The 25,151-nt window shown below is 36.4% G+C and overlaps 1 protein-coding gene across 1 annotated transcript in view; it reads left to right on the forward strand.

Annotated features, from left to right (window-relative positions):
- Positions 1–25,151, forward strand: part of PRDM6 (PR/SET domain 6) — a 120,323-nt gene that overhangs the window by 9,920 nt on the left and 85,252 nt on the right. The window contains exon 3 of the mRNA XM_063456944.1: positions 13,991–14,298. Coding sequence (XP_063313014.1) covers positions 13,991–14,298 — 308 coding nt within the window. The remainder of the gene's footprint in view (positions 1–13,990; positions 14,299–25,151) is intronic.

Raw genomic sequence — 25,151 nt, forward strand, 5'->3', positions numbered from 1 at the left:
AATTTCATGACGACACTGCCAATAGCTATCTCTCTCTCTCTTTCTCTCTTTCTCTCTCTCTCTATATATAATGTAACGTAGACATACTGCACATTATAATTAAGGTAACTGAACAAGGCCCTATGTATGCATTTTGCAAATTAGAATTACATAGCACTACAGTAACACAAACAGCAGTTTGTGATTTAAATGATTTATACATCACTTGGAGTGTGGGGATTAACTAGAACTAAACTATGTTTTTTTTTTCTTTGCTCAATTTATGTTTAAAAACACTCAAAGACAGTTAAGTGCAATTTCAATAACATCACAATGTATCAAGTGAGCAGTTCTAACTGTACATTGAGAATGTCTAAATTAACTCTCCGCTGTCCACAAGCAGAATCAACTGAAGAACGCAATTTGGAAGACTCTCACCCCACCCACAGTAAACGCCAATGTTGGTGGAAAGTTCTTTCAATGTTAATCTACATGAGGCAGCATCTTGCTTTTTTTAACTTTGAAAAATCACAGGGGTGCGGGGTCACAGAGAGCTTAATTAAGATTGCACGAGATATTTTATGATGACTACAGTACCATGGCCTGAAATATAGAAACACTAACAAAACTATAAAAGGCAGGTACATGTCTGAAAGACTATAAAAACAAAAAACATAAAAAAAAAAGTTGAAAAATTACACTTTAGTAAATAACCCACTTTAAGTGCTAATTTTAATGTTAATACAAAGAATGTTTGCAAATGAGATTAGCTCGGCCTGATGAGGGCACAGTGAATCTACCCCTATGTGAGGGATGGAAGTGAAAAACTCGGCAATGCATACCATTGCATAAACACAGTAAATATTAATATATTATTTTAATTTTGGATTTACATATCTGCTAATATTTAAAATGTATTTATATTTCTTTTGTTAACACCATTTATGAAATTTAACTTTTCAGGACTGTGATAAAAGTTTTGCCTAATGTCTTATTACAAAGTGGTTAAAGGAGAACTATAAAGTTGGCTTGCAGTACATCATAAAGCACAGGGTCTAAGCCTCTTCTGCTAAATGGGAATCTATCTGTCCGTCTGTCCGTCTATCTATTTATCATTCAACCATCCATCTGCCCTCTGCACACGTGTTTTTTCACGATCTTAGTATGCCCTTAGTATGACCAAGCCCATCAGTGTTAGTTGGTTGAAATAGATGAGGTTGCAACTGCGTGTCTTTACCTTATAGCCACCTCGAAGAGTCTTCCCAAAACACCAAGTCTGTTTCTTGTTGGTTCTTTTTTTATTTTTTAGAAAATTTGTAAATACATGTGTATAGTAATACAATTTACTAACAACCCACTTGATCAATTTCATCTAGTGCTATACACAAAAACTTAGTAAGTACTCGCTAACATCTAATTTCTCAACACTTTTTCAGTGCATGTCTCTCTTTGTACATAAGCAGCACTTGATCATTGGGCTGTGGGAAACAGAATACATGACAGACTTGTGTAAGGCGTGTTGAGTTAATTTACTTTTCACTGAATTGAGAACAAAATTGAAATATGCAGCAGTGTTAGTTTTGCCAACTAACAATTTTAGTCAAATTTTAGTTGACTCAAATTTTTGAGATTTAGTCTACTAAAACTAGACTAAAACTAAAACAATTCAGATGACAAAATACGACTAAACCTAAAATGGCTGTTTAGTTAAAAGACTATGACTAAAACTAAATTGAAATTTGCCGCCAAAATTAACACTGCACAGAGGGGCTGTGGAAGGGGCGAAAGAGACAGACCAGAGCTTTGGAGAGAGACACCTAGAGGGGCTGGGAAAGGGGTAAAAGAGACAGATAGAGGCGTTAACTAAACCCGTTTTTAGTTGTGTCTACTAAGATCTACTAGAGATTTAATCGACTAAAAGTAGACTAAAACTAAAACAGTTCAGATGACTAAAATACAACTAAAACTAAAATTGCTTTTTAGTCCAAAGACTATGACTCAAACTAAACTGAAATTTGATGCCAAAATTAACACTGATATGCAGGCAAAAATTCAAATATGAAAATAGGAATCCTTGGTGTATATCTACATTTATATGAAAGGATCATTTCTGTTTAATTTTTAGGCATGTTGTTTGTTTTGCACTGCACGTTATAGGTGATTGTTTGTTTGACTTTGTGCAGGCAAATATCACTGATTTAATGCATTCATTTTTCAATATTTGTTTTTTATGGAGTTTATTTAGTAGTCTTCCTGAGCTCAGGCATGGTATTTAATTATCATTATATGAGTTATATAGTAGAGGATTATAGTTAAAGGAACTAACCAAATATTATAAAGTGGTTATGGTGCCAATAATGCCCTTGTGCCCCTATAGTCTGACTGTTATAGAAAGATTTGACTTATTACTTGGGGTACATGAGGTCCTGCTTACCAACGCCAGTACAGCCGACAGAAAGCCAGAAGCTTTGGAGCATCCATTAGTTCTCCTGAGCTAAGTCCTGTAGTGCAGTGCTATCTCTTTGGCCGAGAGCATCAGCTGATCACTCTCTGCCAATGAGCTAAGTCCTGCATACCTGGGCTTAGCTGAGACAGAGTGCTTTTGTCTTTCTGTCTGCTGTAGTAGAGCAGCACCCGGTCAACCCAAAGTATGAAGGCAATTATATTTTTGTTTTTTTGTTTATATTTAGGGCCTAGAAGATTGAGGCCAGATATTTACTCCAGTGCTATCTTTCTCTATTATGTTCCATGATTCATTAATTGTTGAGCTATTTTGCGTTAGTATTTTATGGAATAAGCGACTGGCTTCATAGTGTTGACGTATCTCTGGGCACCCCAAGCCTCTATCTTTCCTTCTTTTAGCTAATTGTTTTATTTTGACTCTTGGTTTTCTCCCTTTCCATGCAAACTTTATAAAGGCTGTGTGTAACATGTCTAACCAGCTTTCTGGAAAGTTGAGTGGTGTCATCGTCCATAGATAAAACCATTTTGGCATTATATAGGCCTTGAGTATGTTAATTCTTCCTGACCATGAAAAGCCCATTCCTCTCCAGTCTAACAAGTTTTTATTTGTCTGTTTTAGTAGAGGAATGAAATTTGCTTCCACTAAATATTTTAATTCTTGAATTATGGCTATACCTAAGAAATCCAGGCTCTTTCTCTTGTTTATTAAGCCTAGATTTCCTGTTAGATACTCTGTTACAGTCTTGGTCATATTTTTAGCAATAAAGGCTGATTTATCTATGTTTATTTTATACCCAAAGACCCTTGCATACTTGTTTATTTCCGTTAGACGTTCTGGGACCGAGGATTGAGGCTCTTCTAATGATAGTAAAATATTGTCTGCATATATGGTCACTTTAACTTGACCAGATTTTGATGTGTAGCATTTGATTTTGGGATTTTTCCTTATGGATATTGCCAAGGGTTCTAAAATCAGGATATATAAAAGGGGAGACAGGGGACACCTCTGTCTAGTCCTGTTTTTTATATTAAACCAATGAGAAGAGAATCGTGAGCCTCTAACTTTGGCCGGTGGAGATTCATACAGAGCTAAAATCTATTTCAGTACAGGGCCCTCAATGCCATATTTTTTTAACGCTGTCATCATAAAACCCACCTGACTCTGTCAAACACCTTTTCTGCGTCTGTTGGCAGAAGTGCAATTGGTGTTCCACTCCTCTCTATATAATCAATGATGTCTATTATTCTTCTTAAGCTGTTAATTGATGATCTTCCGGGAATAAAGCTGACCTGGTCAGAAGATATGAGAATTGGAATGATGTTTTTAATTCTTTCTGCTAGGATTGATGAAAACTTTTTTAAATCTGAATTGATCAGAGAGATTGGGCAATAATTGCTAATTAGCTCTGCATCCTTATTATTTTTAGGGATAGGAACAATGTTTGTTTTAACAGCTCTCCTGGGCATTTACCCGTATTCATTATTTGGTTGAAGACTTTGGTGAGTTTTAATTTAAAGCTCCCTTTTATCCATTTATAAAAAAATTTTGTAAAACCCTCTGGGCCTGGCAAAGTTTTTATTTTGAGTTTATCTATTGCTATCGTTATTTCTATTTCGGATATTGGTTGATTTAATTCTCTCTGTTGCTCTGGTGTAATTTTCTGGATTTTGATGTTTTTTAAAAAGTTTTCCTCATCCTGCTTATTCCCGAAGGTTTCGCTGGGCAGATTGTATAGTTTGGTGTGGAATTCTTTAAAAGCTCTGCCTATCTGGTCTAGGGCTAATAAGTATGTATCTTTATCTTTTATTTTCACAATTACTCTCCTATTCTTTTCCATTTTTAATCTGTTTGTCATCATTTGTTCTGGTTTATCGCCCTCATAAAGGACAATACATAATTTTAATTTGTGAGATCAATAATATAATTTTCCCTTTGGTCAACCTGTATGCACCAAACAAAGCCCCAATTAAGTTTATCACAAAAGTGTTAAAAATGATTGACCAGATTAAACAGGGAGGACTACTTATAATGGGTGACTTCAATTGCGTCTTGGACCCTATAAAGACAGAAATAATGTGGGGAGGAGAATAATAAAAAAATTGAGCTTCTAGGACAGGGGTCCTCAAACTCCGGCCCCCCAGATGCTGCTGAACTACAACTCCCATGATTCTCTGGCTATGTATGTAACTCAAAGAATCATGGGCGTTGTAGTTCAGCAACATCTGGGGGGCCGGAGTTTGAGGACCCCTGTTCTAGGAGGTTCTAAAACACATTGAAGCAGTATAACATCAGAGACATTTGGTCCACGCTACACCCTGACAAAATTGATTTTACATGTTACTCTAAAGCATTCAATTCCTATTTGAGAATCGACTTAATTCTCAGCAACGTTTCTATGCTTTATTTGAACAAAAAAGTTGAGATTAAAGATATCACATGGTCAGACCATAGTCCCTCGTTAACAGAATATAAAGATATTTTTTATTTATATCGTAGAGACTGGAGGCTAAACAATTATATACTTTAAAAAAAAAGTCAAATTTAACAGAGATAACTAATATAACAAAGCTATTATTTCTGGAAAACAGTGATAGAGAGGTATCATACGATATAGTTTGGTGCGCACATAAAAGTGTAGTGCGAGGCCACCTAACTAAAATGTCAGCTTTAGCTAAAAAGAAATAAGCTCCATTACTAGCAAAATCATATATTATTCTGTATGAGCTTAAAGCCAAAAATAAAAGGACAGCCTTAAATGAAACAGCAGAGAAAATAAAGAACATAGAAAATTCTATTAACAAACAACTAGCAAACAAAGCAGCCAGAAACCTAGAATTTTTTCTCAGTACAAGTTCCCTATTTTAGAACTGCACGGTAACTGAACATTGCTCTATATTTCAGTTTATTTAATTTTCCATAAACATTGAGGCTTTTTAATATATATATATATATATATATATTTTAAATAATACAAGTCAATATTTTGAGATCAAATTAAAGACTCCATTATCTAACAGTTTATAAAATCCACCCCTCAGTGAAAATTGTGTTTAGCAGTGAAATCAGTGGATTGCAGAAGTTTGTACGATGTCTTGTCCATACAGCACAAGATTTGATAAATAGCCCCCTAAGGATGAGGATCATGTTATGAAGTTAAATTAAAGACTAAAGAAATGAAACGGCTCATTGTGCATCACATAGTCACTTCTGTAACAGATTAACTCTTACAGTCAACAAGTAACTACCTCACTATAACCCGTGGACTACTAAAGGACACTCAGGGCTCACATTAACCGTTTGTTTTCAGAAGTGCCTCATTCATATTAATCCAGGTACACAGTGTCATATCAATGTCACATTTAACTATTTTAAAGGGCAATAACATTAAAAAAACATTTTAATATTTATGGTACATATTGATACATGCTATTTTAGAAAGTTGTGATTTCCTTAGCTATTTAATCTATTATACCATATGTGTTTTTGTGCTGGTTAAAGAGTCATTTTAAGCTGTATAACATATTTATATTAATTCAAAACTCAAGGTGCAGAGAGTACCTTGCACCAACTCTCAGCTACTAATTTGGATGGGTGGATTGCTTTCCTGGTGTATGGACAATATCTGGGTTTTGGAATCCAAAAACAAAAAAATGTTTATATTTGTTGGGGAGGATGGGGTATTCAAACTCAAGTGAACTACCCAGTGCAGCTTATACCTTGTTTGGATATCAGACAATCAATGCTCCAGTTTTGCATTTCATGATCTTCTCTTGTGTCTCTAACCGCAGTTGGACTTCAGGTGTGTGAGCAGGTGTTTGCACATCATCCGAGAGGTTAATTCCTTTTAAGGCCCCTATACTATACCTACAGGCAGTTCATTCTACATCTCGCTTGTGTTTGGCCCCATTTTGACCTATTTTCACAGACAACCATAAGAAGAGTTGTCAGATCCACCAGGCTTTTCTAGACACAAATAATATATACATATAGCTAGGCAACACATGCTTTGTTCTGTTCTGTGTGTAGAATTTAAATGTTGCAGGAGAGAAATTAAGGCCTTCAGTAATCCTTCAGCACATTAATGTTATTGACTGCAGGGCAGCTCTTTTCATGCAGTGCTTGTCAACAGGAAACAATAATATGCGACCAGGAAAACTCAGTAGATCTGGCAACTCAAACTATAAGCCAGAGAGCTTTTATATTTTTGATGATACATCAACACCAATACTCTGCTTGCTCGAACGCTGGTATACCTGGTACATCTTTCCATCTAGTACATAATTATATAGAGAAATGTGGGCCAAACACATGTTATGTCATGTTAATCATTTGATGTCAGAGAGTTTTCAAAAAATACTGCTCTTGTCTGACTGCATTATTTTAGCACAACTCCTGCAAATTATTACCCTGGTCCTGTACTTGGCACCAGGGTCTTGTGTTTGTGGCACTTCCAGCAGACATTTTATCAAATCACATACATCTAAGTTTTATTTACTGAACATGGAATTGTAGGGATGTAATATGGGAACTGCAAGTTTTACAACAAAGTAGCCAAGTTGGGAACAGATAAGTTGGTAAAAATGTTTGAACCAATCTAGGTATGCAGTTACTTTGCTAGTTCACCACTATTCCCAGATGAGTACAAACCTTCTAGTGTATGGATTGGAGTTTGGCAGGGCATAGTTGAATGGGCAATTTCCATATTTTGAAGAAACAGTCTGCGTGTTGGCAGTTTTAATAGGCCTGAAGAGATACTTTAAGCAACACACCAAATGCAGATCACTATGGTGGTTATGCAACCTTGAGTACTCTGGCAGGATACGCCAGTGCTCTCGGCCAATCAGTGTCCATTGGGTTTGATGCAGTAGGTGTTCATCGTATGGAAGTATTAATCCCCCATCATTAATGTGGCCGGGTTTGGCGCAACACCTTGGCACAGGAAAGAACTTACATTAAAGGGAACCTACGGACATCAGAATGAAGGTGTTATGGTGCCCTTTCAGCCATTTTTATAAATGAAATGTTTTTATATTACACTGAGGGACAGTGTCAGTGGACTCTATGTAACATAAGCACCACAGTGAGCAGCAGCAGTTATGGGGCTTAGAGTGCCCTTACATATTGCTTCTGTTCTGTAGATGTTTCTATTACTGTAGAAAATAGTAAATAAACTGTTTCCTGAATAGCGTGTATTAAGACCCATAAACATAACTAGGAACCCGTTAGGGTTCACCTAATGAATCCTGGTTTGGTAGCTGTTTGTTAGGACTCTAAGCCTCTATCTCCATTGGATGCCTTGGCATGTAACTCCAAAGATGGGAACCACACATTTTCTAGAGACATTGTCTAATCTTCTGGTCAGTTCTTCCCCTTTTCCGAAGAATCTAGCCTTCTACATGTAAGAGACAGCCCGAGTTTGCCTATGGTGGATCTTTTTCTTCCCTGTTCAATGAGATAGACATAGAGATGTTTCAAGTGTACTTGTGCATTCTAGCCACCACAAAGTAGTGTGATAATGACCTTAATTTTGTTTATTAGATATTTATAGATAAAGCAAGTGTCACAACTGGCAGCAACTGTCAAAACTTGACTATGAAAGGTAGCATTAGTATTTAATTTAAAAATATGCAACCCTATTACGAGGCATATATAATAAAGTATTTTATTTTTTAGTGTTTGACAAAAGAAATAATACATTATTATTATTATTTTTTGTTATACATACCTTTGTTATACATACCTTTGTTTGTCATACCTTTAGTAGCAGATGTCTCACTTTTATCTGCTTTGTGGTAAAAATAGTTTAGTTTCTTACGTCCTGTAAAATTTTCTGCTGTTTAGTAATTTTTTTTATTGTAAATTAAAGATTTTCATAGATTTTTTTTTCTGAATGAAAGAACTGGATATAAGTATCCTTTATTGACCCCCATGTCACCAGGAGTGTTCCTTCAGAGCCCCCTTAGACAATGTCTAGTTTTACTATTTTAACCTTAAATGTGAAATTCACTTTCAATTGACCTTGACTTCAAACCTTAGTGTATACACCTGACAGACTATTGCAAAATAACATAAAATGAAATTTGACAAAACAACAGGTGATAAACAAACAGAACTAAAACAAAATTCACACGGGTATACTCAATCTTAACAATAACCAAATAATGTGTATTAAATTATGTATATACATACTCTCTCTGGAGTAAAGTTATTTTGTATTTCAGTACCAGGAAAACCTCAAAATAAAACAGAAATACAACAAAAAAGTGTGTAATATGTCTTAATGGTTTTACAGACTGTTAAGTATATAGGTGTCTCACTCACATTTATATGAGCTACTGAGAGCTTGGGATATTTGTAGATCCACAATTTTATGTGTCCAGTATGACTCCAGCATATAGAATAAAACAGAGAGGGTCTAATAGTGCAATACGTTAAAATATCTAATATATATTTAACAAATTTCACTATTAGATCTACATATATACCAAGACGGGGATTGTACCGTCAAAGCGCTAAACAGCAGAGCTCTCAGTAGCTCATAAAAGTGTGAGTAAAACACCTATATACTTAACTGTTTGTAAAACCTTTAAGACATATTACACACTTTTTTGTTGTATTTCTGTTTTATTTTGAGGGTTTTCTGGTACTGAAATACAAAATCACTTTACTCCAGAGAGAGTACGTATATACATAATTTAATACACATTATTGGGTTATTGTTAAGATTGAGTATACCCGTGTGATTTTTTTAGTTCTGTTTGACGCGGTTTATCACCTGTTGTTTTGTCACATTTCTGTATCTTACGCAAGGTTTGGGAATCCTTGTAGATTTACTGCTGCCTGTTCACATTATAGCGAGTGCCTACACCTGCCTTTTTTCTGTACATAAAATGAAATTTAGCACATGAACACCCCCCTTTACCTTTCCTGCATCCAGTATAAGTTTTCAACCCAAAAAGTCATGTTTTTTTTTCCTTTACTTCATTCTTTTTTATGCACCTTATGGGGGCTGAAACATTGCTAGTGGACTCCTAATAAAAATAGTTTTTTTTTGGAGTTTGTGAGAACTTGTTCATTTGTGCTTCTTTTACATCAACATTGGAAGTGTCACCCTGATCCCTTGGACAATCATCATTTCCCTATCCAGTTGGTGAGTGGTATCTCCATTGTATTCTACACATTAATGCAATGACAGTCAGGGCTGGATTTATATATCAGGCACCTATAGGCACACAATTCCAAGGTGCCTGTAGTATTCTCATATTTGTTGTAAACCAATTACCTGTCAGAAATCCATGCTTCATTATCATTGGTCACTAACGCCTGTCAATCAAAATCACTGTAAAATTAAAAAATGATTGCCAGTTTCTGTCTGCTGCTGAAGGACAGCATCCTTGCTGTATGTTTACACAAGCTTAATAAAGTCTGCATGTTCAACTAAAGTTTACCAGTATCCTGTGCTTCCTTACACACCTTACATAAGAGTGCAAATATCACATGGTGTCGGAGAACAAGAATCACTTGAGCTAAGATGAATGCCGCAAATAATTTACCTGAAGCATGGCGCAAGCTTAGACAGCATGCAGAGCTAATGTTCAGAGGAACCCTGAAAAGAAATGGTGAGGACAAAAATGTGGTTGTCTTCTCCTGTGGGTGGACGAGTAAGGACAAGATACATGGCTATTGTCTACAGATGAAACAAGTATGTTAAAGTCATATTACGATTGCTTCACAGCAAATGTTGAGCCCAAAGTAAATGTGATATTTGTACGTTATAATCCCATGAGAAAATGCAAGCCTTATGAACAGTCTGTGACAGACATGCGCCTCCTTACTAAAGACTGTAATTATGCAAACAGTGACAAAATGATCTGCAACAGTATTGTGTTTGAGATAAATTCACAGAGAAGAAGGGGAAAACTTTTGATCGCGGTCTCTAAGTTAGCACTTGAACAAGCAATAGATGATGCTGGATCTCGCAAATTGGCTCAGACGCAGTTAAAGACTATTTCAAACAGCACAAGCACTCCACATGAACATGATGTGCACGCTATTTCCCACCATACATTAACAAGCACAGCTTTGAGGAAACATAATAACAAACACACATAGAAATACAGTGAACATTCACAATCTAGTAATGTTGCTTCAAAGAATTGGGCTATTGTGGAAACCTAGTCTCATACTGATTAATCCGTCTGTACTGCAAAAGGAAAGGTGTGTAAAATATGTGGGAAGTTAAACCACTTTGCAAACTTCTGTCGTTCCAGCCATGACAAAAGGGTCCTTGCAATATTTAAGGCAAAGTCAATCATGGGTGGGTGCAGAGCGCCCAGACACTTTGTAGATAGAGGCAAATCGGTGGGTGTCCAGTGCTAGACTCCAACCATCACATTAGGTCCCACCCCTCTCAATAGGCTGGCAAGCTGTTTGAGGCCAAAATTAGTGAAACATAGGATTAAGGTAAAGGGTTTATTCAGGATTAGACTTTGAGTGCTGGAGTTTGAAGAGTTATTTATAAAGTACTCACCCTCCTGTGTCTTCTGTAGATTAGTCAGATTGATGACATTAGAGCTACAGGAGTGGTTATACAGTTAGTATCACTAAAAGTTTCACCTGCTGCTCCTGCAAGGTATTTCCTGTGTGAGAAGCTGCTAGAGGGCAGATAGGAAATTATCCCTTCCACTTCCTGTCGAGCCTCTTACACAGACACTGGAGGCGCTGGGATAGCACTGAGTTTTACACCCTCTATAACTGTTCCTGCAGCTCTGAAATTAGTGCTGACTGGACTGCAGAGGACACTGGCCAAGGCTCCTGGTGCCTATCTCTCCCCACCAGCCTACTTAAGCTCAAAAAGGCATATTATAAGTGATGAAGACAGGTGCCCCATAGTGGTCAAGTGCATGATTTCCCATTAGGCAGGTACCTGCTTTGCCTAATGGGAAATTCTGCCCTGATGGCGGTATCATGCGAAGGAGCATAATCAGAGAGAGATACTGTTTATATCACATCTTATGGAACTGGGAAATTTGTTCCATTTTATTAAAAAAAAACATTTATGGAAATATAGTGTAAAAAGAATGACAAAGAGGACAATTGCATTGGACACAATACTGCTTTATGGTATGTGTGAGCATAAATGGTGTTGTGGTGCATGTAGGTGTCTTTAAGATAATTTGCATTAGAGGGCCTGCAGATGTTTCTGTTATGCTGTTGCTCAATTTCATGTAAAGTTATTGTCATAGTTGGATCATAGGTGTCCAGGACGGCAACCAGACCACATTACTAGCTCTAGCCTAAAACACAATCAGCATCAGTGCTACCTAGTTAGCCTTTCAGCCAGGCTTCCAGCACGTCCCAATTAAAGCAGTATTTTTTTTATGTGGACACCTGTCACTAACAAGTACATTGAGAAGAGCAATGGATTTTACCAAGGACTCTCAACAGATCTCGAGGGAAGGACAATGACATTTGATCACTATTGACCTGAACGGGATTGAACAGAAGTGCTTTCATTTGCCATATATGTTGACAGTGAAAAGCCATTATTTTTAAAGTCATTTTAGCAAACATTCTGCTTATCATGTGTCCAAAACAATGTATCAAAACAACTGATTAAAAAAAATATAATAATAATAATTACAGCAAAACATATATTTACTGCACCTTAACAAGTACTCAGATGTTAACGTAATATATATAAAAACAAAAAAAAAATGAAATAAAGACTTGTATGGAAAGAGGAAATATTTTTTTTTAATCTTCCTATTACAATACAGTCCTGCAAATATTGTTTACACTTTAGTTTTTATATTTAGTTTTATTCTTCAATTATGTTTGCCCAATCATAAATGCCCTAAGACTTAAGCTTTTCCATCCCTCTATTTCGTTTTCATCCTCAATTTGCACACTTTGCTGACATTTATCTCCTACATGTGCAGAGTCACAAGATGAAGTTGACAACATCATGCAGGATGACACTTTAATCGATGCCTAGCTATGTTTGTTAAGCACACTTGCTTAACACACACACTTGCTGTAACATTTATGATTCTGACTTTACATTGTTCCTCTGTTCTCATTGGATGACAGTTATTATAGACAGCCAATGAAAGGTTTTGGAGATTGTGAGACACTGTTATCAGGGAAAAAAATACTACCATTTAGGGGAAAAGATAATAGCTATTTAAATATAGACCAGAGACCGAAAAAGAAAAGGAAATTATGTGTCTGCTCAGTAACAAAATAAAACCAAAAATATTTAAAAATCCTGAGAGTTTTTGAAGAGTTACTACCATCAGTTTGTGAACTCAGGTGCCTCTTTATATATGAAAATTAAGCAGCACGCCATAACCTAAAAAAATAACAATTTAGCTGTCACATGTAAAATAAACAGAATGCTATGTTTAAATCCACAGCTTCATATCTTGTTTTCTATAAGTGTTTGGTATCAGGCCTCATTACCTGCCGAATATCTTCTCACTTAAATAGCATTGATTTCCGTCAGTATGTCTGTGTTTTCTAACAACTCCTGCTACAATAGTTTACTAGTCGATATCAGCTGTATTTGTTTTGCATCCATCACTACATTATCTTACCTACAGAATTCTTCTAAAAAAGAAAAAATGCCCATGAGAAAGCAAGGGGCCCATAGTGACAAAAGATAGACTTCCTACACAAAAAAAAATCACGGCTCCAAAGATTTGTAGGATAGATGATTTTTATATTATGTGTGTAGACAACATGTCTCCAAGAAAACCATTAATTACCATGAATTCATACTGTACGAACCTAATTTAATTCAGTTGAATCTCATTCTTTACAGAAATCAAGCACGCAATGTAACACAGAGAAATTCTAGATACTAATTGCTAGCACTAGATAGATAATATTATATATTATGTACTTTGAATAATACACATAATACCGCACACAGGAAACCAGATATAGAGTTACCTTCAAATTCCCATTGTAGTATAGAGCAAAATTAAGTACTCACAAGGCCCTAGGAAGGTTTCCAATTTATAGTCTCGCTCTTCATTCTTCCATTAGGTTGCTGAGTTCAACCCCTGTCTAACCCCAGGGATCTAGGCGACCATCTTAGCTTGCTTTATGGTTAATACTGCTCTGAGTATAAAGGATACTATGTGGATTATGTAACATAAAAACTTTATCGGAGCATGATGTTGGCAGAATAAATCTATCAGACAACCTTGAAACTGCTGGTCTTCCCATTATCATCCACAAACATTTCATATCACTTCCACCTTTTTTATATGGTTACCTCATGAGTAACTGTCTTTATACATTTTTGTTTTGTATTACTGCACTAGAGCATGAGGAGTCCTGAAAGCCAAGGATGGAGTGATATCTGACCCCTCATGTTGTAGACAAAATGACTGACTAATATACAATAAAAAACAGTTATTCTAATATTTACACCCAAGGCCACATAGAATTACATAACTGTGAATAAATTGTTGCATATGTATTCATAGTAAGAAACATATAACATTGCAATTATTTGTTTTTGTTTCATCTTTGAAGGCTGTGACATGTGTGCAGATAATCGCAATGGAGAATGTCCAATGCATGGGCCTCTGCACTCCTTGCGTCGTCTAGTGGGCACCAGTAGCACTGCATCCGTAGCTCCTCCACCTGAGATACCTGAATGGTTACGAGACCTTCCACGGGAGGTGTGTCTTTGCACCAGCACTGTTCCAGGTTTGGCTTACGGCATCTGTGCAGCTCAAAGAATTCAACAAGGTACATGGATTGGGCCCTTCCAAGGGCTTCTTGTTTCTCCTGACCGAGTGCAGGCCGGAGCTGTACGAAACACACAGCATCTCTGGGAAGTAAGTGAATTCTTATTATTCTCTTTAGCACATGAGATATTAAAAGGTCATATCACCAAATTATTATGCAAAATAAGAAAGTTTGAGAACATGAGTTTGTGAAAGTACCACCAGTTTTCACACAATGGGACTGAAGGGGACAGGGTGATTTCTTTGCAAAATAAATAATTTGTTCTGCTAAGACAAACATTATAAAAGAGTTATATCCAAAAGATTTCAACATCTGAATATGAAATATAATGTTCCAACATACCAAATTACAATAAGTGAAATTAATCTTTTACAAATTTTTGCCAAATATGTCCACTGAATATCAATGTTAGTCAATTGAATCTTAAATAGTGATGATTGAGATTTCGGGGCTATTCTAAAGTCTATCCAATGCAATGTGTCTACTATGTATATATATTCTGAGTAAACGCCAGTACATGGAAATAGAAAATCCTTGAAAATTGGAAAGAAAGCAAAGAACAAGGTCTTTCTTTAGATAATTAATTACAGAACAAAACAAAAGTATATAAAATACACTTTTTTTTCCAAGCGTTTTAGAGAGTTTTCTGAACAGATAAGCTTTAAACTAAAATCTCTAATAAAAGGTCACATCTGGGCATGTCATTGTACAATCTGGGAACTCGAGACCCAGCCATCAGGTTATATTTGGTGTGCAGATCATGGTAAATCAACAGCCAAATCTGTGGGTGATAAATGTATCTCGATGTGCCAATGTCATCGTGTGCCTATAGTCTTAACGGTACCTGTCCTAATGGCTTTAATGAAATATCTAGAAACGAGAGGCAGGTATTCATCAGAAGGCAATTTCTAATTTGCCATGCAAAGGTAGTTGAGGAATTAGAAGGGTTGGTGTTAGTTGTAGGGTGGAAAAAAAGTTTAATTGGCATGAAGTAGGTATATGAATTTTGGAGGGCCTACTGCTCATTGGTTTCCACATCTGCAATAATTTTGCAATATGTATTATAGAAATTGGTCTGAAAATCAAAGTCTTTATTCGGAACAGGTTCTTGTAATTCCTTCACTTACTAATGGGAGCACACATTGGGAGTAGCAATTAATTTGCTGACACAATCTGTGACAACTTTTCCCAATAAGTGATTTTTACACCCATAACATTCGTTCTTTGAGGTAGGAATGTTTTTGATAAATTCAAACGTAAATACGTTCATGAAAACATGGACCATAATTTGTAGTCTGCCTAGTTTATGCTAAGCTAACGCTATGATAATTTCTAAAATATAAAATAGATTGTTTTCTGAGTTATTTAATCCAATGCATTGATCATCAATGTTATCCACATAGAGATTGAATTCTAGAAGATGAAATCAGGTCTGTTTGTGCAGATTAAGAGACAGATTGTTTCTTACTTCCCTTGAGGCAGGAATTGAACTCTGGCCAACAAGTGGAAATCTATCTTTGGATCCAACATGGTAACATGATATTTATTGCTTTTTGTGTCCCATTTCAATACTTAAATGCAGTATCTGTACACATCCAAGAGACAGTTTGCCAAAAATGTAATGTTTTATTCTAGCTTTTCCTACAGGATATTTTAAGATAGAATGGATCATAAACCTTTTTCATACCAAGTACCACTCATTACTGTTGTTACTTGGTCTTAACTTGTCCTGGCCCATATCTTTATTATGGGTTTTTAAGCAGGACCCAATGGTGGGAGTCATCGCAATGTTTATCTGCTCTTAGAGTATGGGCTTGGTTAGCATCAAGTACATGTAGAGATTGCCTGTTACACTTAAAAATATAATTTCAGAATATTTACCTGCACCTTCTTTGTGTTAATTAATTTTTCACCAGTGTAATTATTTTGTATCTAGTAGACTGTTTATTGATCATGTTATTTGGTTAACAATTATTTCCAAATGTGTCGTTTCTTTTTTTTTTTTACTCATAAAACAGGCAGACCGGATTGTATGTTGCATGTCAGAACAAGACCCAGGCATAGCAGCCAAGTTTTGCTTTAGGACAATATGTATGTGTGACTGGTTTGAAGTACCGTAACTTCCAGATCAAGTGTTACATGTACAACCTTGATTAGGCAGATGCTTTTTGCTCACTAAATTGTGCTGGTTCTCTTATTGTAACAAATGTGGACAAGGTTTAAGCCCTGTGTCATTTAGTGCGAAAGAATAAAGTTGTGCACCAGTAGTTTGTAAAACTATAAGATTCACTTTTTAGCAACTCTTCATTGCATCTTAGATTCAAGCTCAAGGTTCTACTTTAGCTCTCAATGAGTCAGAGTTTTATAACAAGAACCCCACTCATAGAGATTGCTTCTATGCTCATCGCAATCAGTTAGTGACACGTAGGTAATTTGTAAAATGACTGTCGGTAAAGTTAGTGACTTGCAACTGTTTCCATGCTAGAAAATCCCACTGATAGTGATAGTGGCAACTGTAACTTTTAATGTCTCCCCATCAATTAATAACAAATGATAAACACTAGACTTGTGTACGGCAGAAATTTTTGGTTTGTTGGAATCAATCCAGACAAAAATACATTTCCTTTATTCTGAAATTTTTTGGTCCATTAGTCAAAATTCTTCCGATACTTTTTTCATAATGGCAAGATTAGGAGATAATTAGAGATCATTTCAGTCTTGCCAATGTAAATAGAACAAGGGGCAGGCAATTTACCGATTAAAAGTAGATCGAGTGGGTTGTTTGAGGGACTGGGGTTTGATGGAATAGAAGAAAAGGATACACCCCTTGTGGATTTGAGCAGAAGATTACTTTTTAATGGCAGAGGAGGAGAGAAAACCAATCAGAATAGGATTGAAAATGAGACGATATGTAGATCATGAATGTATGTAAAAATAAAATATTGCAAATTAAAATGTAATTATAATAGACTACAGCATAAGATTGTCTCATTCTGTTTTGTTAGGGTACATGACTAACCAATTCATGTACAATGAACCTGGGAACATTCATCGTATCAGCTGCATTGCCAAATTCTACCTTCTCTGACCTCATAGCAATCGCCTGACTGTACCACGAAAACACATTGCACCCATTGAACAAATTACCCTGCATTCATCAAAGTAATGTGACTTAGTTATATGTGCGTATGTATATATAACTGCATATGTTTATATTTATTTCAAAGAGGTCCCACCTGTGAAGGAAGTTTTTCCCGTTACCAGCATGAGAGCCGAATCACTTTTCAGCTTTTGACGAGTTGTGTTGCCATGGTTGTATGTTAAAGTCTATATGTCTATTTAAGGTTACATGCACATGCAGTTCAGTGAGAGGAGTTTGCTTTGAAAGATTAGTTTAATGAATGAATGTAATGCTTTGCCTGATTAATGTATTTACATTCTTTGGGTACTTAACATTGGAGGCTCGTTGCTACACAGTGGTCAAAATTAGATTAAAATGTTCCCTGGAGAGGGGTGGAATTTTTATTAAAACATGATTACAGTGGTCCTGCCATAGTTTTTGTCTCTAAAACTTGGTAAAACATACATACTTACTCTGGCAGTGGGATATTATGAACCCTGGAGCACTGACAACAGATCTCCTTAAAACAAAGTTACATTGCAATACAGATTTAATTTCACTGTTATTCTTGTCCTTTCTCCACCCCATCCATTACTGCTAGCTCTTTCTGTATCTTTTGATTCCAAGACTCCAGCAAACTTTTCTGCTCTCCAATTCTTTTATTTTCCCCATTTTCCCTTTTTGTGTCTATATCACGTGTGCTACTTTTTCTGTTGTATAAATTGCTGTTTTTTGGTCTTCCATGTCTCCCCGTGCAATAATGTATCTATAGTTTCTAATTTTATATGGTTCCCTTTTACAAACAATAATTATAGAGGTCATAAAATGCAGTTTTATATGAAACGATATACCAGTTAGCTTAGTGTCTTCACCCCTTCAGCCCAGTGCTCGAATCTACTACCCCATGTTTTTAATGTTAGCTTTAGTTATCCATTCTGGTATGTTTTCAGTATTCTCTACCTGTTTCTTACCGTCATGCTGAGTACACATTCAGCAACAGAGAAGCAGTTCAGATGGACGCCCTAGTACCGTAATTATTTCCTAAGTGCCTGTAAACTCTCTTCACTGTACAACCAGAAGGTCCATCCATCTGTGGCTGGTGTAAAGAGCCCAAAAGCTGCAGCTTGCAATGTAAATGTATGTAATTTAAATTGCATTTTGTGGCATTTGGATGATAACAGCAGTCTAATCAGGGTAGAATTTAGTAAGTTGAAAATTTGGGGGTGAGGGTTCTGATGTTCCTAACTTGGTAGCTAGTTCTATTTTAATGAATGCCATAGGGATAGGGCAGTGATATCTAGTCTAGCCTCACCAGGTACTGCAGACCATAATCTGTAACAGCTGGTTTTCCAAAGGTTGGCTATTACTGAGCCAATGTTTACCGCAGAACATATGGTAAAATCAGACCCACCATCCAAAAAAAAGACAAAATAAAAATACTAGTTAAAAAAAATTATAAATAGGAACAAAGGAAAAAATTGTTAGATATCCAACGTGGAAAGCCAACGAGATTGGTCCATCTTCCTAACGTTCCATTTTCAACAGATTTAAAACTTCATGTGTTATATAGAATCATAAGTGAAACCTCATATGTTTCAAAGGAAAGCAGTGTGGGGCACATTAAGCAAACATTCAGGCTGGATGCATGAAGTGTGTGCCAACAATACTTTTATGCTGTATGAAAATTCCTTCTCATTTTAATTTTGAAGTAATGGGAACAATCCTTCTCTAATGTTTGTACAATGGAAGGCAGAGACTTTCTCAGCAATTAGGCATTATGGATGAGTGTGAGATAATTTTCCCCTCCTGTGTTTGCTAATAAAGAATTGAAAAGGCACATTTGAATCCAGCATGTAGGAAAACATTATCTCAGTTATTAATGTGTCTTTATTCCCAGGAGATAAATTAATCTAGTTGCATATGGTTTACCCCTTCTGCTTAATATCACAGTTTTATAGGACTAGACTGCAGGAATGCACGCACTGTAGCTTACATTTCTTTTTGGGAAAAAAAAAAAATCCGGAAGTTTAACAAGAAAATAACTTACACTAATTGAAGTGCTTTCGAAACTGTTCAAATATATTTAAATGTTGGAATATTTAAATCTTAATATTTAAATATATTTTTGTGTTCAGGTATATGTATATATATTTATTTGGGTCATTTTCAGTGTCTCAAACATAGTCCCGATGAAGGTTTTCATAGATGAAAAGAAATGTCGGCCATTGTTTTTTGGATTTAAAAAGATTGGATTTTTTAAAGATCTCGACTGCTAGCATAAATTTGGACTAATATATATAATATAATAATTCTTGTTTTCAAAGTGCCAACATTTTTGCAGCTCCATCCAACAGTAAACAAAAACGTTCAAGTATATGATAAACAAACAAGTAGCACAGAGATCTGAAAAATTAAAATCTATAACAATTCCCATAGACTTTAATGGTGAGTTCTGAAGATAAATAATTTGGAAAGTCTTTCTAACGGTATTGAAACATTTGGAAAGCGTATTAAATCAATGCCCACGTTAAATGTCTTGACTATAATAAATGTGTTTGGAAATGCGTTTGTATAAATACATTAGTTGACATCTAAATTACTTTTCAGTTGCAACAATGACTAGAAGCAGTTCATTAAATTCCTTAATGACTACATCTCCAGCCTAAACCAAATGTTCCTCCTTGGTCGTGTGAAATGTTGGGAGGTGTGCTATCAAAACTAATATACGTCAGTAAAGTACAAATTACTGTTTTACTTGAGACATTTTCAATGTCTCAAACCTATTAAGACAACATTGCAAAATCCTCGACCATTGCCCTGCATGTCTTGGCTAACCATTGCGTAGCTCTTCAACAATTTCTTTACTATATTTTCCAAATACTCTGCCAAATATAAGCCAGCCTGAAGCTCTTAGATATGGAGCTTGGGTGCCAACAGTACCAAAAGTAAGACCAGTATTTTACTATCTAGCTTTCCCAAGTTGCTGTTACGTGTATTGACATAACAGCAATTTATATGCCCTGTAACAGTGGTCAATTAAAGAAGAAACGTTATCTGTCTCTGTAGGCAATTGTAGAACTTCTATGAAAATATAAATTGGTTACCTGTATATAAAGTGAGACTGAACTTTAAACCCCAAGTACACAATTTGACAAGTCTGTTATTTCTTAAAAATAATAAGTTTCTGAGACATAATTAAGGTGACAATATCTTTTTCAAAGGGACACTTATAGAAATTGTTACCTTGCAGAATGTTTCTTATAGCTCCTTCCAACATTAGGGCCCTTTATTACAATCCAGCAAAAGTAACCAATACGTAGCATTTTCTGAGTTTTGTGAATATCATGCAACCATTATTAAATTAATCACAAACCATGATGGGTCTGCCCGAAGATTTGGAAGGTCAACCTGGCATGAATGCATGGGAGGCTGCCCACCAATCATTTAGGCTACCCAACTAAGGGCAAGCTATGCAGACTACACTCTGAACTTGGTTCAAATGTGTTGATGCACTCATTCTATGCTGGGTGCTGTCCACTAGCACTCACTTGTCCACTCCACTCCTTACCTAAAAAATTGCAGGCAGAAACTCCTGGTATGACAAACAAAACAAAAACAAAATAGATGTGTATTATTCCACTTTACCATAAACACACCCACACACACAGTGGTACTGAACCTTTTTAAATTATGTAGCTTCACGGGTTCCCCCTACTCCCCCCCAATTTACCACCCATTATTGAACAACAAGATACACACAATGCTCTCACAGGAAATATAAGAACCTGGCGCCTTGGGATGCCTCCCCTGATCAAGGTTGGTGGGCTATCACCTTCTTGACCTCCTTCCATCAATTATATGGTACAGTCTGTTATGTAATCTGGGACAGAGAAAAGGTGGATATAGTTAGTGTAGAAGAAAGGGGACATACCACAGTGTTAGAAAGACCGAATCAGCAAGAGCAGTTGGACAGTGTACCAAGTCACCTTTACCTTTACTTATTTCATTGTCAGCCAGTCCACACAACTTTTGTTCTCTTAGATTTTTCTTAAAGGGACACTTTAGTCACCAAAACAACCTTAGCTTAATTAAGCAGTTTTCGTGTATAGATCATGCCAATGCAGTTTCACTGCTTAATTCTTTGCTATTTAGGAGTAAAATCAGTTTGTTTATACAACCCTAGTCACACCTCTCTGCATGTGACTTACACAGTGTTCCTAAGCACTTCCCTTAAAGTCATGTAAAGTTTATACTTCCTTTATCTAAAATTCTGCTTAATTTAGAATTTCTTATCTCCTCCTTGCTTGCTACACCCAGCAGGAGCCTCCTAAATGTAATTAAAGCTCAGCTTACAGAGCAGGAGATAAAAACTTTTAATGAAAGTTACATCTGATTAAAAGTGAAACCATTTTTTATCATGCATACTGTGTGAGTCACAGCGATGGGAGGTGTGGCTAGGGCTGCATAAAAATAAATAAAAGTGATTTAACTTCTAAATGACAGATAATTGAGCAGTAAAACTTCAGAGGCATGATCTATACACAAAAACTGCTCTGCTTCATTAAGCTAAAGTTGTTTTGGTGACTATAGTGTCTCTTTAGGTTTCCATACTTAAAGGGAAACTCCAGTGCCAGGAAAACAATCCGTTTTCCTGGCACTGCAGGTTCCCTCTCCCTCCCACCCCCCAATCTCCGGTTGCTGAAGAGGTGAAAACCCCTTCAGTAACTTACCTGAGGCAGCAACGATATCCCTCGTCGCTGCTTCTCCCTCTGCACCGCTCCTCCTTCTGACTGCGTCGGCCGGTGGGCGAGACTGATCCCGCCCACCGGCCGGGGAGACCTAATGCGCATTAGCGCCCTCCTTAGGAAAGCATTGAAAATGCATTTCAATGCTTTCCTATGGGGAAATGAGCGACGCTGGAGGTCCTCACACAGCGTGAGGACGTCCAGCGATGCTCTAGCACAGATTTCCTGTGCTAGGAACTAGGAAGTGCTCTCGAGTGGCTGTCTAGTAGACAGCCACTAGAGGTGGAGTTAACCGGCCGCAAGGTAATTATTGCAGTTTATAAAGAGTAGTTATTCTCTTAGAGTAGGGTTAAGAGTAGCGGGAGTTGGCACCCCGACCACTCCAATGGGCAGAAGTGGTCTGGGTGCCTGGAGTGTCCCTTTAATCCCCTCTACACAAAGCACAAAGAGCATGTGCAGCTCCATCATCCCCTGTGTTAATCTGACCCTGCTCACAAATGATTATTAGTATGTTTCACTGCAATGCTATACAATAAAAACATGAATTAGAAAAGAGGGTATAAAAGGCAGCACTCCGATAACATACTTCTTAAAATTGAATCTACCCAGAATTCATGTGCTGCAGATTTGCTAACCTGTGGAAGTCGATCAGACAAAAATACTGTGTCATTCCTCTATCCTTATAAATTAAGCCTAGACATGCCCCTTTAAGATAAACAACTTGTCAAGTTTATGTGTGTCTGCTTTATGTAAATTGCACTGCTGTCATGTCTCTGTGCATTTTTATGTTTTTGCTTCAGTAGAAGCACTACACATTACTCTATGCTCCCTAATTATTGCTACTTTAAAACACAGATTAAAATAAGGGTATTGATTATTTAATTAATCATAATAGTAGATAATAAAAGTATCCATTATGTGCTAAGGTTTTCTTAAGTGAATCGGATTTGACCAGGGCTAAATCTGTACTCTGACTTTTATGATTATTGGTGATCCCATAGAAACAAGATGCATTGATTTTAAAGGATTTCAATAGAAATGCCTGCAAATGAATCACGTAAATATAAACGAAAATAATTTGAAATATTTGCAAAGTATAGCAATGTAAAATCCATTATGATACTTTAATAAATTGACATTTAATAAGAGTTATAGTCAAATCATTCAGAAGTGCGTTTGTAGGTATTCCATTCACAAACGAAAGAGTATTTGCTGATGACAGCAAAAATCAATATCTGCATAAGTTGTTTATGACGTGATATGAATATTAATGCTAGGCTGGTGCCTTTGTTTTTATTTAACATTTTATACAGAAGTTTGTGAGAGCAACTGTGAAGATTCCATATGCTTCCAGTGCTTGGAAATCGATATAGAAGATTAAGATGCATGTATTTGTGAGATGTCAAAATCATCACATGTGCATGCTACATAGCAACTGTATTGTACAGCGCTACGGAATGTGATGGAGCTATATTAATAATAACATAACAATAAAATAATAACTGTATGCTTGCTATATAGAGCAGTGATTGGATGAAATTACTCAGCCACTTCCTGGTTGTTGTCTGCGTGAGCTGCATTGCTGCACATCATTTATATTTATGCATTATCTGCATAAAAATAAATAAATTAAAAATATGGCATCAAATTCAGCCTGGAGCACAGAAAAAAAACAAAAAACTGAAATCTAAATTAAATTATACTCTCATTATATATGTATTTGTTCATATATATTACAATAATCTGAAAATGTTGCACTATGCTAGGTTTTCTAAAATGAAATCATGTGTGAGGAGAGTAAGGAATGCTCGGGATTTCCTATAGCAACTTTATGTATAATTATAAGCAAGTGCTCACAAAATATATTTATGCCTTAATATGAGCTCAGTAAAAATGTTTAATATAAGCTTAGTTAGACGTTTTAAACACAGCTTGCTACATGTAATTTGAATGTAATGCTTTTATTTTTCTCCAAGCCGTTTTGTCACCTTTATTACACATGTGTGACAGGGATTGACCCGGAGTCTTGTCTGTGTAGGCCTCAATCCCCAGCCTAATAGCTTAAAGCCTGATTTACTTTCTATAATAAGGGCCAGGGTCAAACAGTTGTCAGGCAGTCTGCAGCAGTCTTCACATTGACTGCTTGAAGGCTGTTAACACAAAGCTTTTCAAAGGGAATTTACAACCCCTACTAGTGACAGCGGCCAATCAGTGCACAATAAATGTCACGTTACAGGGATTGAGCAGTAAGCAAAGCACTGACAGTTCCATGTTAACTCAGATCAATTACTCAAAGCCTCAGATATAGAAAGTGTTATTATTTCACAGACATCTCGTATTTAAATGTGGAAACATAGTTATCTGCAAAAGTGTTTGAATTGTTTTTTTCTATTTAGAATTAATATTGTTGATAAATAATGAAATGATATATTGTAGTCGTTTAATTTTTTAAATAAAACACTGATCCTCATGGTTGCCCCCTCTCCATTCTCATCATACGTGTGTTAAAGCAGCACTGGTACCCCCTCCTCCCTCTTCCGTCCACTGAAAAACGAGTACTTCATAAAGATAGATTGTTTATGAAATACTCATACTGACTGTGTTGGAATTTCACTTAGATTCCAACACAGTGTTAAAATATACTGAGACAAAGCAGGGGCTACTTTGTCTCGGTAAATTTAGTACATCTGACACTTGTAGACACTGGGTGGAGCTAATGCCGTCTAGAAGTGTCAATCCCCCAGCCGTCACCAGTGATGGATGCAGAGAATTGGTTATTCTATGAGGGATCCCGCAGTCTTGCTGTACTCTCACACATGCGTGAGATGTCCACAGTGATGTCGGATCCTGGCACTGAAAATGGCAAAGCCTTTGAGGGACAGGTTCAGGTAAGTAGAACTCACCTTTCCCTGCCCCCTGGCCACTGGACCTCCAACAGTGATGTCACCCTTGGGGGTCTTTGCAAATTATGCCAGGTCTCCAGACAGTGACGCTGCCTGTCCTCCCTAAATTCCATGTAGGTACCTTTCTGTACTTTTGTGTCAATTTGGGTCACATGATTTCAGATAATGAATAT

The sequence above is a fragment of the Pelobates fuscus genome, chromosome 5 (genome assembly GCF_036172605.1).
Source record: "Pelobates fuscus isolate aPelFus1 chromosome 5, aPelFus1.pri, whole genome shotgun sequence".
NCBI lineage: Eukaryota > Metazoa > Chordata > Amphibia > Anura > Pelobatidae > Pelobates > Pelobates fuscus.